The sequence below is a fragment of the Panthera uncia genome, chromosome B4, assembly GCF_023721935.1.
Source record: "Panthera uncia isolate 11264 chromosome B4, Puncia_PCG_1.0, whole genome shotgun sequence".
NCBI classification, from domain to species: Eukaryota; Metazoa; Chordata; class Mammalia; order Carnivora; family Felidae; genus Panthera; species Panthera uncia.
Window position 1 is genome coordinate 36,480,442 of NC_064809.1, and position 15,029 is coordinate 36,495,470.

Below are 15,029 nucleotides of genomic sequence, written 5' to 3' on the forward strand. Positions count from 1 at the left end.
ACTCCAATATTTCCCTTCTGCTAGTTGGCACCTGATTCTCAGTCGGTCGTTTTCAGAGTAGAGGCGTAAAGCGTGTTCCCGTTCCTGGAAGAGGCAGACCTGCATATCACTTAGGGCTTTCTGCAATTCAGCAATCTCTTCCTCCCTCTGCTGCAAATCCCATTCTAGTTTATGCTGAGGGAAAAAAAAAGGTAGTTGAAAAGATATTTGACTTCATAGGAGTATCTCTTATTGGGTATGGTGGCTCAGTTCAGGTAGATATATCACAAAGTGAATGATTTCACCAACACAGAATTCAAATGACAACAGGTGTGTATAGACTAGGGTTTAAAAGCTACAGGGTGAGTGTGACGTTTGCATATAACATCAAAGCTCTCGTATCTTTTACAGATTACAAAACCCTGTAATGCCAAATGATCTAGTTCTAGTCACACCTTTTTTTTTTTTTTAATGCTTTCTATGTAATAAGGATTATAAAATTTTGGAAAGACAAAGATAAAAAGGTATGATTTTTGGCTACAGAGCTGAAGAATTTTGTGGGGAAAGAGACACGCCAACAATTAAAATGAAATAATTATTTCATGAAAGAGCATACAGAATAAAACGGTAGAGGGGAAAGCACGGCAGGGGTAAACGTCTAAGGTTTTGGGAAGTCAGGGAATGCAACCAAAAAGTTGGAACTTGAAAGACGAAAACTGTTGGAGACAAGCGGAGGGGGGCGTACTCTCAGGAAAGAGACATAAATACACAGCCATCAAAGAGCCGTAAGTGTCTGGAAAACTCCAAGTACTTCAGTGTTACTGGAGTGGATAGTGAGAGGCAGACTGGGGATTTATGGGGCCGGAGGCTGGATACTGGTAAGGAATAGCGCAGGGAAGGCATAACAAGAGTCTGAACTAGTGTTGTGGCAAGAGCAATTAAGCTGTAAGAATGGATCTAGTGACATTAAGGAAGCAGAAGCAACAGCACTTACCAAATGAAGGAAGTAGGGGCTGGGGAGTGCGGCAGGCAACGATACCATTTACTGGACAGAGAATAAAGACAAGTGAAGAGATAAGGGGAAGTGTTAGTGGCATATATGAATGTGTGGGTAGGGGAGCAAAGGGGAAAGGAGCTTAGACGTGGGCATGTTAGCATGGAGTTCAGGGAGAAAAGGGAGTCCCCATCAGTTACTTGGTGTCATCATCGCAGATGTAGCAGTAGAACGAACAAATACAATGAGACCGTATACAGTGGAATCTAGAACTTAGACAGTTAAGACTAAGGAAAGGGAGTTGTGAATGGAGACTGAGAAGAACTGGGCAGAGAGGTGAAGACAGAACCTAGGAAAGAAAAATGACAGAAATCAAGAAAGGATGAGTTTGCAGAAAAAAGGTCAATGGTGACAAATACTGCAAAGGCTACAAAGAGAAGAGATCATTTTGACAAGTAGGTTCTAGAGACTACAGGAGGTACAGTTTTCATGGAGCAATGAGGACAGAGACCAAACTGCAGTCAAGAAGTCGCTGAGAGAGTGATAAAGTCAAACTATTCTAGAAGTGTGGTTGAGAAAAGAGGGTCGACAGGGAAAAGCATAACTACAGAACAGCATTTTCTTCCTTTAAGTTGGGAAAGACTTGAGTATGTTTATATACTGAGGAGAAAAAGCCAGTGTCATGCAAGAAGTTAAAAACAGAACATGGAGAGAAGAGAGTGGATGAAACAGGGTTTCTTAGGAGGAAGGAGGATTGGGGGGAAAGTTCTGGATCAGTTCACCTTGAACAGGCAGAGACATCTTGCCCCTGCAGCGGTAAAGAAGAAGAGAGATGGACAGAGGTGTAGGTATCTGTGTGTGGATGGGCAGGAAGGGAGTGCATGCGAGGTGGCTGGCATTTCCTTTGTGAACTAGGAAGCAAGATTGCCTGAGAGAAGTGGGCTAAGAAGGGGTGGCAGGCTGGAGGAGAGTGAGGGTATGGCACAGGTGAGCACAGGTGAGAAAATTGTTGTACAGTGACTGAGGATACGGATGGATATGTTTACCGTGACTTTATTGTGTAATGATTTGTGAACGTTCTAGGAGAACGGTTCTTAACTGGGGGGTAATTTTGCCTATGCCCCCAGGAGAAATTGGGCAGTGTCTACAGGCATTTTTGATGGTCACAATTGGGGACAGGGAGGATGGGGGCAGAGGTGTGCTACTGGTATCTAGTGAGTAGAGGCCAAGGATCCTGCTAAACATCGTACAATGCACAGGACAGTCTTCACAACAAAGAATTACCCAGCCCCAAATGTCAATAATGCCAAGACTGAGAAATCCTGCTCCAGGAGAGGAGGTAGTGGAGAACCAGATGAAGTTATAGCTAGGATTTGTGCTATGCAAGCAGAGCAGAAGAATAAGCAAGGGGTCATGTGCAGGCAGTACAGCCACTGAAGCAAAGCACAATGGGATCTGGGTTAGAAGGAAGGACATGATGTCAGAAAACTGACAGGCAACACTTAGAAAACCTGAAAAGTCGGGACGCCCAGGGGGCTCAGTTGGTTAAGCATCTGACTCTTTATTTCAGCTCAGGTCACGATCTCATGGTTCATGAGATTGAGCCCTGCAATGGGCTCTGTCCTGACAGTGGAAAGACTGCTTGGGATTCCCTCTCTCTCTCTCTCTCTCTCTGCTCCTCCCCCACTTGCTCTCACTCCCTCTCAAAATAAATAAACTTAAAAAAAAAAGGGGGGGTGTGAACAGGTGGCTCAGTCAGTTAAGCATCTGACTCTCGATTTCAGCTCAGGTTGTGATCTCACGAGTAAGATCAAGCCCCGAGTCAGCATGGAACCTGCGTGGGATTCTCTCTCCCTCTGCCCCTCCCTGGCTCACATGAGTGCATGTGCTCTCTCTCTCAAAATAAACAAATAAACTTTAAATAAAATATCTGATTATGATACAAGCTGGCACTTGTCTCAGTAACGAATGGACTCCATCAGGGTCCTGAAAGGGCACAATGCGCCATCTCTTTCACCTGTCCTTCACAAGCTTCTTTGTAGAGTTCCAGTTTCTTCAACAGGTCTTCATTTTCTGCCTCACACTCAGATATCTTCTTTTGGTAATATTCCAGAAGCTCCTGAGAAGGGCAGAGGACAGCCAGACGATCTTGTGTGGAAGGCAAGGGAGTTGACTCCACCGAATCCAAGAAAGACTTTCCCTTCCAGTTGGTGGGACCACTGAAGCCACAGGCAACATCATGTTTGGAGGCAGTTGTCAGCCTATGTGACATTACAAAGGGCATGTTCATTAAACTGTGGGGACGTTTATGAGACATTATAATTTCTTAAATAAAAAAGGGGTTTATGTTCTTAAAGTGCTAGAAGTAAGGTGCTCATAAACCTTCAAAGTTTGATGTTTCAGGTTAGTGACAAATCTTGTGAACTGGTTTCCAAGTATTAAAGGCTTAAAGATAGATTCAAAATACATGTTAGAGGGAGATAAAAAGATCATTTAAAAAAATGATGGGGCGCCTGGGTGGCGCAGTCGGTTAAGCGTCCGACTTCAGCCAGGTCACGATCTCGCGGTCCGTGAGTTCGAGCCCCGCGTCAGGCTCTGGGCTGATGGCTCGGAGCCTGGAGCCTGTTTCCGATTCTGTGTCTGCCTCTCTCTCTGCCCCTCCCCCGTTCATGCTCTGTCTCTCTCTGTCCCAAAAATAAATAAAAAACGTTGAAAAAAAAAATTAAAAAAAAAAAAAAAAATGAAACATCACCCAAGTAAGACCAGGTAGTAACAGAAAATGTAGTGCTCTTAAGATGCATAGCAACGGAACACTATACACTGTAGTAAAATTGCTACTCCTCTTGTCCTAGAGAAACTCATGCACATATATACAAGCTGACATGTAAGAAAATGTTTATGACATTGTAACAATAAAAATGGTAAACCTTCCATCCATTCAATAGGATAATGGATAAATTGTGGTATATTCATATAAATGGAACATTATTCAAAGTTATTAGAAACTGTGAATTAGAGATACTCAAATATTACTGAATCACCCAAACAGTATTAAATGGAAAAATGTATGGAGATGCGTATATAGAAGGTACTGCCATTTGTTTAAGATTATAATTTGCAAAATGAAACTGTTCTTAGGAACAAGTATATAAGTGGCAAACTTATTAAGAAAGGGAATGATAAATATAAGATTCAGGATTAGAAAATAGGCTAGTTAGTGAGCACACAATCATATTAGCATCAGAGACATCTGAATTACACAGACCAAGACTAGACCAGATCAAAGGTTAATCAAAGGCAAGACAAGAAGTTTAGCAAGTAAGAGCCTTCAGCTAAAAGAATGAAAGTTGGAAAACAAATAGCCCAGAAGTGGAGAAACCCTGTGAAAATTAATCCAGTTTGGCTAAATCTCTACAATTTACAACATAACAAAATACACAGCAGTGTGGAGAAACTTTATACCGGAAGCCCAGAGTTGTAGCTAACGAAGGTCATGGCCAACACCTTTAATAAGTGAGCATGTACAGAAGAGATATTAAAATTTACTTTCAGCTATCAGGAAGGAAAAAAAACTTAGTATTTTCTCAATCACTAAAAGCTCATGACAGAAATACTCTTTTACTTAATGTTTCATGTTTTCAAAGGAAGTTTTATTTATAACAACTCTGGGAAATAGGCTAGTAGATGAACTAAGAGGTACTTCTGAGATTCTGCAGTGGGGAGCGATGGCCACGAGGATGAGATGTATCTATTGTGTAGCAAGTTAATAGCAGAACCGGAATTAAAAGTCCCCTGTTTGTATGCTGATTGTTCCCTGTCGTCCAGCATCCACAGGTGCTATACCAGGCTCACTCAAACTGCCTGCATTCTGGTATGAACATTTAATATGTCCTAGTTTTTAATGTTTATTTATTTATTTTAAGAGAGAGAAAGAGAGAAAGAGAGAGAGAGAGAGAGAGAGAGAGAGAGAGAGAAAGTGCAAGCGGGGAAGGGGCAGAGAGAGAAGGAGAGAACCCCAAGCAGACATTGTGCTGCCAGCATGGAGCCTGATGTGGGTCGTGAGATCATGCCCTGAGCTAAAATTAAGAGTCAGACGCTTAACCAACTGAGCCAGGCACCCCTAATATGTCCTAGTTTTTAATCCGAAAAATACATAGTAAGAATAGAGAAATGAGGTCTAACATAGTTCAAATCCAGAGTTTGGAAATACACTTCTAAAACCCTTCTAGTTCCCAAGTTAACTTGCACTTAAGGCTACAGAAGTCTTGATTCTTTAACAAGTCAAAAATAAACAAATGGCTTACTTTCTGCAGACAGGGGTTCGTGTTGGGGTAAAGTTCATTCTGTCCTTTTCACACCTGTCAAACACACAAAAATTCAGAATGAGGGGTCAGGAACAGAAAAAAACAGTATAAGATGGGATGCACAGACTCATTCCCTCTCCACCATCATCAGATGCACCTGCTGGTGAGAACGTGCTGTCCTAAAATGTAGGACTCTTGGGGTGCCTGGCTGGCTTAGACAGAAGAGCATGTGACTCTTGATCTCAGGGTTGTGAGTTTGAGCCCCATCTTGGGTGTGGAGATTACTAAAAACAAACAAAACAACAATAACAACAACAAAAACCAGCTTAAAAATAAATAAAAAATAAATAAAATATAGCACTCTTTAAAGTTGTTCCAAATCCTGAAAATCTGACTTTGAATTTTCATAAGGCATTCATTGTTCTTATTTTCAAATAAAATCAGAATGGACAAGCACACACAAAAGAAAAGCCTCCTTTATATGAAGGCTGTCTGCAACAATGCAAAACAAATTTACAATCCTTTTGCTGAAATAGAAGAGAGATTCAGAAAAGTTTTTGACAAGTAAGGGACAGTATGGGAATTAAGGTAGAGGACTAGTTATGCTAAATTTAAAATAAATACAAAGCCACTGACATTTTATCCTTATCTGGTGTTCTTTATCCATTGTTTTATCTTAGAGAAAGAAAAAACTACTTACAAAAGTTCATTTACAATCTCCATTCCCATTGTTAATACAGACCTTGGGTTCCTCTATTTGAACAACCTTATCAAAGAAATTTTCACGAAGATAACCTCACAGTCATGTTCTCTGAAAGAGGGAGGAAAGAAGGAGAAAGGGGGAGAGAAAAAGGGAAAGAGACCGAGAGGAAGAAGGGGAAGAGGGAAGGAGGGAGGGGAGAGGAGAATTTATTTTATTAACTTTAGAGAAAACTGTCTTATTGAGCATGCTTTGTCAACCCATTTGATTTTGAGCAAGATGATGTAATATTCTGCTCATGTACTTTTAGGGTGTGGGCAGAGGGAGAGGGAGAAAGAGACTCTTAAGCCCAATGTGGGGCTCCATCCCATGACCCTGAGATTATGACCTGAGCCAAAATCAAGAGTTAGACGCTCTATCACCTGAGCCACCCAGGCGCCCCTGTTCCTGTGCTCTTCAGTTGGCATACATCTGTTTATAATCTTCAGTTCTTTGGAGAAGAATTTTGTGAAAAATTGTGAAAAGAGATAATCACTCTTGTTAATTCTGTGTGCCATTTTCTCGCTCAGAACCCAGAGCGCCCCTGCCTCTCCTCCTTGAAACCTTTCTTCATTTGGCTTCTTGGATACCACATGTTCCTGGTTTTCTTTCTTCCTTACTGGTCATTAATTTTCAGTCACTGCTAGTTCTTCCTCAACTTTCTCTATACTTATTGCCTTGATGACCACATAAAGTGTCAGTTTTCAAATACCATCTACACATTAATGGTTTTCAAATTTCTCCCTCCAGCACTGGCTCTGCCCTCGACTCCGCTCATATCTATCTGACTGCCTATTCCATATCTCCATTTAGATGTCGTACAGGTCTCTCAGGCTTAACAGGTCTAAAACCAAGCTCCTGCTAAATAAATACCTACCACCCAAAGCTGCTCTTCTCTCAGAATTCTACCTTCCAGTAATTACTACCTCCATCTTGCCAGTTGCTTATGACAAAAAGTCAGTTGGAGAAACTTCACTCCTCTCCTTGTCTTATATGCTACACTTGATCCCTGTGAGCAAATCCTATTGGCTTTACCATCCAAATATCTAGAATCTGACGATCACTCATGCCAATACTGCCCTGGTCCAATGCACTACAACCTCTTGCTTGGATGACTACAACAGCCTCTTCAACTGGTGTCTTTGCTTCTGCTTTTAGAGCAGCCCCCCACAGTCTATTCTCAACATAGCAGTTAGAGTGATTATTTAAAATATAATTCAAACCACAAAGCTCCTCTTCTCAAAAGCCTCCAAGCTGTTTTGTTTTAGTCAGAGAACCAACGTCTTTAAAATGGTTTACAAAGTCCTACATGGTCCGACTACCCCAGTACTTCTGTGACCCCACCTACTACTCTCCCCCTGCTCACTGCTCCAACAACACCGGGTTCTGCTGTTCCTCAAATGTGCCAAATTTTTACTTCAGACTTCACATTTCTACTGTATTTATGATGTTCTTCTCCCATTCATTTATACGGCTTGTTCCCGCTGCTTGAGGGTCCTGATGTCACCTTCTTGGTGAGTCTCCTCTGACCACTCTGGCATCCCCTTACCGACCTTCTCTGCTTTACTTCATCACCATCTGATATATTTTACTTATTGACTCCCCACACTGGATCGTGGAAACTCACTAAGAGCAGGCATTTTTTATCTCTTGTTTTCACTGCTAAATCCCCAGTCACTAAAAACAGTGCCTGGTTCAGTAGCAGTAGATGCTCAGTAAATTTTTTTAAAAATCCTCAATATGAATTTGAAAGACTCTGTTCAACATCTTCTTCTACTGGTCAGTCTACACAGTTTAGCTAGAATACTGGTTTCTGTCTGTCATTCCATTAGCTTTCTTCTACCAACCAACCCTTCAAATATACCATCTCTTTTTCTCACTCTCTCCTTTAAAAACATTTTTAAAGTTTATTTATTTATTTTGAGAGAGACAGAGACAGTGTGAGTAGGGGAGGAGCAGAGAAAAGAGAGAATCCCAAGCAGGCTCCGCACTGTCTGCAGAGTCCAATGCAGGGCTCGAACTCAGAAACTGTGAGATCATGACCTGAGCCAAAACCAGGAATCGGAGGCTTAATCGACTGAGCCACCCAGGCACCCCTCTCACTCTCTCCTTTAAAATGACTACTCACCTCCTTCCACAAAACTTCTCCAAGTCGGGCCAATTTGTCTTTTGTAAAAAATAACCTAGAAAATAGAAATGGTAATTGGGTTGGTATAGTAGGATTATGGGTAACATTTTTTTTTTTAATTTTTTTTTTTCAACTTTTTTTTAAATTTATTTTTGGGACAGAGAGAGACAGAGCATGAACGGGGGAGGGGCAGAGAGAGAGGCAGACACAGAATCGGAAACAGGCTCCAGGCTCCGAGCCATCAGCCCAGAGCCTGACGCGGGGCTCGAACTCACGGACCGCGAGATCGTGACCTGGCTGAAGTCGGACGCTTAACCGACTGTGCCACCCAGGCGCCCCGGTAACATTTTTTTTTTTAAAACAGCTTTATTGAGATGAGTAATTCACATTCCATAAAAGTCATTCATTTAAAGTATATAATTCAGGGGTGTCAGGGTTGGTCAGTCAGTTAAGCATCTGACTTCGGCTCGGGTCATGATCTCGCAGTTCGTGAGTTCGAGCCCCACGTCGGGCTCTGTGCTGACAGCTCAAAGCCTGGAGCCTGCTTCAGATTCTGTGTCTCCTTCTCTCTCTGCCCCTCTCCTGCTTGTACTCTCTCTCTCTCAAAAATAAATAGTTAAAAAAATCTTTAAAGTATATAATTCAATGCTTTCAGTATGTTCAGATATGTGTAACCATCACAATTACAGAACATTTTCATCACTTCAAGAAGTCCTCTACCCTTTAGCCATCACCCCTGTGCCCCTCTCCCCTTAAACTCTAAGCAACCACTGATCTACTTTGTGTTTCTATAGATCTCCCTATTTTGGACTTCCATATGAATGAGATCATATAGTATGTGGTCCTTTGCAGTTGGCTAGTACTGTTCCCTCTCACTTAGCATGATGTTTTCAAGGTTCATCTGTGCTGTAGCGTGTATTAGTACTTCATTCTTTTATATGGCCAAAGAATATCCCATTTTATGAATCCAGGTGACATCTTAAAGATGAATGCCACTGTTCTAAAACTATTTAAGAGTAACTTGGAACGCCTTTTTTTTTAAATAATCTTGAGTCATTTTATTTGTTTTATAAAGTAAAAGTAAAGCCCAACATGGGCTCAAACCCACAACCCCAAGATCAAGAGCTGCACGCTCTACCAAATGAGCCAGCCAGGCCTTGCCGCGTTGCCCCCCCCCCCCCCCCCCCAAGTAACCTGGAACTTTAAGAGAGTCCTCCCACAACCCATAACCTCTCTTCCCCCTCCAAGTCAGTGACTGTCCTCACTCCTGTTTCCTATGACTACTGCACATCTACAAAAAGTTACCTATATTCACATCTCATTTAGTTTTATTCTCTCACAATCTGACTTCTACTACAACATCTGAACTGGTTATTCTTCTTGGTCACGAGACATCCAAATGAATAAATTTAACTGCTTTCTTGGTTTCCCACCCTCCATCCAACAAGTCACTTCTCGCTTTGCATACTTAATTTGACAGTGTTGACTACCTTTTCAAAAAATATTGGGAGTTGAGAGCTTGGGCTCTAAAGTTAAACAGACTTGGGTTTAAGTATAAGCTCTGTCCCTTATTAGCTGTGTAACAAGACCTGTTATTTAACCTCACTACATTTCAGTTACTTATTAAAGAGGGGGAAATTAGGGGTGCCTTGGTGGCCCAGTCAGTTGAGCATCCAACTTCAGCTCAGGTCATAATCTCACAGTTCTTGAGTTTGAGCCCCACACTGGGCTCTGAGTTGACAGTGTGCAGCCTGCCTGGGATTCTTTCTCTCCCTCTCTCTGCCTCTACCCCACTTGCTTTTTCTCTCAAAATAAAATAAACTTAAAAAAAAAAAAGGGATAATAGGGGAGCCTGGGTGGCTCAGTTGGTTGAGGGTCCAACTTCAGCTCAGTTCATGATCTCATGGTTCTTGAGTTTGAGCCCCGTGTCAAGCTCACAACTGTAAGCACAGAGCCTGCTTCAGATCCTCTGTCCCCATTCCTCTCTGCTCCTGCCTCTCTCTCAAAAAATAATAAACACTTAAAAAAGGAAGATGGGGAAAATAGCATATATCATAGGTTGGTGTGAGAATTAAATGAAATAATGAATAAAAAGGATGAACAGTGACACATAAGTGCTCAATAAATGGAGATTATTATTTTTTACTGAAAATTTTCCTTTCTTGGTTCAAAAGGTTCTGTCTTCAACTTTCTTTGCTATTTCCTCTATCCATTTCTGTGGGAACATCATTATCCCCACTGCGTTTATGATTACCTCTATTATTTAAAACACTACCTGGCACAGAGTAACTAACAATTACTTACTGAATGAACAAATGACATCTTTCAATATCCTGGTTTGAATGTCCAATATGTAATGGACATTTTCACCTATATGTCCCACTGGAGTTTGAAATGTCTAACTTAAAAAAGTTTAACTTAAAAAAAAATCACTCAAGTCACGTATGTTTTAGCACCTCAAAGCAAATTCAGCATCTCATAAGCAACCTGGACTTTAAAATTAACATTCATTATTTCATTACTCCTTCTCTTGACCTTCATCCAACCATATGAAAATCCCATATAGTCTCTCTGGGCAATCACCATGTTTATTCAGGATCTCCATATCTTTTTCCCAGCTCTACTATAATGGCTTAACTGTTCTACCCACCCCTTGTCTCCCTTGGACCATATTCTTTTGTTTTTTAAGTTTATTTATTTTGAGAGAGAAAGAGAACCAGGGAGGGACAGAGAAGGAGGGAGAGAGAGAGCATCCCATGCAGGCTCCATGCTGTCAGCACAGAGCCCAACATGGGGCCGATCTCACGAATGTGAGATCATGACTTGTGAAATCGTGACACAAGCAGAAGTCGACAGTTGGATGCTTAAGTGACTGAGCTAACCAGGCACCCCTTTGCACCATATTCTTAAAAGTCATAATATTCATCAGTGGCTCCTCAAAGCCTAACGCATTAAATCAAACTCAGCCTAGATGTCATGGCTCTCTATCTAAGGACCAAACCTATCTCCCCTAATTTCCCTCTCTTCCCCTAAAATACTCCCGTTGCAGATAACTTTCTTGCCTCCATGCCTTTGTTAGTGAGCTTCCCTCCAGCTGGAACATACATCAATCCACCCCCACCCTTCGCCCCTTCACTTAATGAAATCCAGTTAGTACCTGAAAACTAACTACCTCCATCTCTTTCCAGAGTCTCTCGATCCAAATTGATCTATCAAAATGATGTAGCTGCAAAAGAACACCATCTGTAATTCTCTAAAAGTTAACATAATAGAGTTCTTTGTTGCTACAATTTCTCTCATGGCAGGGTATGTTCCTTGCACATAGAAAATAGGCATTACTCATTATAGTATCTCCCAAAAGATCAATATAGATAAATTAATGGGTTTCAGTTAGCTTCTACTCCTCTCTCTGTGATATCCTCATTTAAGTGGTTTTTTTGTTTTTTAATACAGCCTGTTTACTTAAAATTAAATCTTGATTAGTACTTTGACATTTATTTTATTTACCCCCATAACAACTCGGTTAAGTACTTTTATTATACTTTAATCTACAAATGAAAAAATTGAGGGTTAGACTATTGTGGGATGAGGGAATACCGGAGCGCACTTCCAGGACACCAAATTCTACACTCTTTTTTATATTTCATCCTGCTGTTGACTCCCTCATGTTTATGGCTCCCCAATCCTCCAGCACCCTCAAAATATTTCACTTTGCACATCCTAACTTCCTTCTTCCGGGACCCGCACTTACTTCTCTCTCACCAGATTTTTTCTAGCCCAAGGCCCGTTCCCCCACTCCTGCATCCCAAACCCAAAACTCTGTACTCACGCCACACTAAACCTCCGAGTCAGAAACCCGCAACCGAAAAACAAAACTTAAATCCGGTAGCTTTGCAGCGCCACTGAGCGTGCACGAAATCGGTCCAATCGCCCACAAGTTTACACGGCCCTTTGGATTGTGCGCCAATAGGAAGGCTATTCACACAGAGGCACGCCCCATTCCCGCCCTTCCTCGCTTCGCGTCTAACCGCGCAGAGATAGCCGGGAAATGTAGTTTTACTTCAGCATGCAGCTTCCCTGGTGGAGGATGTTAATGGATTGCAACCCAGTTCATCCCAGTACTGGTAGTGTGGTGTTTGGGGTCAGAACACACTAATTCTGGGCACCCCCAGTTTAAACTTGTTCAACTACTTTGTTTTCATAAAAAATCATGCAGAAACGCGATGCATAATCATGCAATGGATACAGGATTATTATGTGTTGCAATTTACAAGCTTATATCAAGGTGAAGATTCTAAGAAGATAATTTCTCCTTCAATGACCTGGTGGCCTAGGGTCAAGATAGGACCTGTGGTTCAGTTTCTACCGTCAGAGAGTTATGTATATTAATACTACTGTTTTTATCAGCAGACACTGCTTCCTTTTCCTGAAAGATGTGAGAAACTGGCTTTAATAATGTAAGCTAATTCAAAACTCAATTGCAGTCTCATCTTTCCAGAAGAACAAACGGTAGGAGTAGGGGGAAAGGTACTTCAGCCTCTGAGCTGTCACTACTGCTATGAAAAAGCTGGGACTCTTTGCTGTATAAGACTTAAGGATGTCCAGAAGGAATTTGACATCTCCTAAATTTACTTTTTTCTGTCTTGTGATTTTTCTCTATTAGTTACCCCAAAAACCAGTATTTTTGTGTCTCTTTTGGCCCTTACATTTTTTTATTATTTTATTTAATTTTAAAGTTTATTTTTTTTATTTAGGGAGAGAGGGAGAGAATCCCAAGTAAGCTCTGCACGGATAGCACAGAACTGGATGAGGGGCTCCCACAAACCGTCAGATGATGACCTGAGCCAAAATCAAGAGTTGGGTGCTCAATTGACTGAGCCATCCAGGTGCCCTCCCTTATATATATATTTTAAGCAAAATCATGGTGATCTTATCTTCAGACTGGTTCTTAAATACATATCATCCTATTAATTGCTACTCTGTCTCGTCACCTTTCACTTGGATTACTACAACTGGTGTTTTTCCCTTCTCCAATCCATTCTACAAAAGGTGATTATTTTTTTTAAAGCACATTTCTGGACATGTCACATTCCTGTTCATAAACTTTTGGTGACTCCCCAAAGAGTAGACAATCAGTCCAGAGAGTGATATGGCATTCAAATACTGACATAACCTGATCCTACTTATCTCATTATATAATAAATAACTTATTTTCTGAATGTAGCATGGACTTCCCAGGTTTGGCTTATACCCTTCCTTTTATGTGGATTGATCTTTTCCATGAATCTTAACCTATAAAATCCCTACCAAGGCCAATACAAATAACATCTCCTTTATTAGAAGTAATCCCTTGTGCTTTGATATTCATTTAGCAATTTGTCATTGTATTTTGATAGCATAGCTTCTGTTCAAATGTCATCAGTCTTGAGCCCTTCTCTGACTACACTATCCCCCCTTACCACCCTTCCGCTCCCTACCTTCTGTACTTTTTAAAAAGATCTTATCAGCACCTAAAATAATATATATTTGCTTGTGCTCATTATTTTGTCTCCCCTTGCCACTAGAATGTAAGCTCTGTCTTTTTATTGTTGTTCATGTTATATATGCAGAATGAATCTAGGAGAGTGCCTGGCACATTGCAAATGCTCAAAAGTTGTTGCCAAATGAATGAATACATATATAATATAACATTCTTTCCCACAGGTGTGTTTCCTCTTTTTATTAGATTGCTCTTCTTCCATTCTATATCAAGGTTGAAGTGTCATCATTCATTCACATGTCAAAGGGTTATTCTCAACCCTCCCTCTCTCACAACCACCCAATGTCAGATTGATTTTTTTAAAAAACACTCTGGTTGCAGAGGAGCAATTAAGGACAATGCTTGAAGATCTAGGAGACTGCCGTGGTAATTCACGGAAATGCCTAACTAAACAAGGGAGGCAAAAATGGAAATATGAAGAGGAAAATGGGAAATATTTAAAAGTTCCAATTGACTGGGTGGCTCAGTAGGTTAAGCATCTGACTTCAGCTCAGGTCGTGAACTCACAGTTTGTGGGTTCGAGCCCCATGTCAGGCTCTGTGCTAACAGCTCAGAACCTGGAGCCTGCTTCAGATTCTGTGTCTCCCTCTCTCTCTGTTTCTCTCTCTCTCTCTCTCTCAAAAATAAATAAAGATTAAAAAAAAAAGTTCCAGGGCGCCTGGGTGGCTCAGTTGGTTAAGCGTCTGACTTTGGGTCAGGTCATGATCTCCCAGTTTGTGAGTTTGAGCCCTGCGTCAGGCTCTGTGCTGAGAGCTCAGAGCCTAGAGCCTGCTCCTGGGTCTGTCTCCCTCTCTCTTTCTGCCCCTCCCCTGCTCGCACTCTGTCTCTCTCTCTCTCTCTCAAGAAAATAAATAAACATTTTTTAAAAAGTTCCAATCAACTGGATCCAGGACAGAGAGATTAGCTGGAGTAGGTGACATTAATCAGAGTGGGAAATACAAGGGACCTAGCTGGCTCAGTAGGTAGACAGTGTGACTCTTGTTCTCGGAGTTGTGAGATTGAGCCCCATGTTGGATGCAGAGATTAGTTAAAAATAAAATCTTAAAAAAGAATGAGAAATACAAGAGGAAGAGTATATATGAATATATATGGAGGCTATGAGAAAGGCAAACCTGAGAAACTCTTACTTGGTATATTCTCCCGCCCTGGGACTTTACTTTCCTACTCAGTTTAATTCTGTGGTGCATAACATTGTTACTGCCGGCAATCTCATCTCTTTGTCTTTCTGTTGTAATGGCACTACACTTTATTTTATTTATTTATTTATTTATTTATTTATTTATTTATGTAGGCTAATGTGGGGCTTGAACTCACTGACACTGAGATCAAGACAGGAGCTGAGACCA

General features: G+C 41.2%; 1 protein-coding gene across 3 annotated transcripts in view; it reads right to left on the reverse strand.

Annotated features, from left to right (window-relative positions):
- The window catches only part of CCDC77 (coiled-coil domain containing 77), a 31,158-nt gene extending 19,097 nt beyond the window's left edge, over positions 1–12,061 (reverse strand). The window contains exons 1-6 of one of the 3 annotated variants that reach the window (XM_049624865.1): positions 11,974–12,061; positions 8,145–8,199; positions 5,435–5,561; positions 5,278–5,331; positions 2,991–3,234; positions 32–174 (exon numbers count right to left, since the gene is read on the reverse strand). In XM_049624865.1, coding sequence (XP_049480822.1) covers positions 32–174; positions 2,991–3,234; positions 5,278–5,315 — 425 coding nt within the window. In that variant the 5' untranslated portion in view covers positions 5,316–5,331; positions 5,435–5,561; positions 8,145–8,199; positions 11,974–12,061. Of the gene's footprint in view, positions 1–31; positions 175–2,990; positions 3,235–5,277; positions 5,332–5,434; positions 5,562–8,144; positions 8,200–11,301; positions 11,457–11,973 lie in introns of those variants that run through there. The other 2 variants (XM_049624863.1, XM_049624864.1) reach the window with 2 other exon arrangements.
- Positions 12,062–15,029: the final 2,968 nt, after the last annotated feature.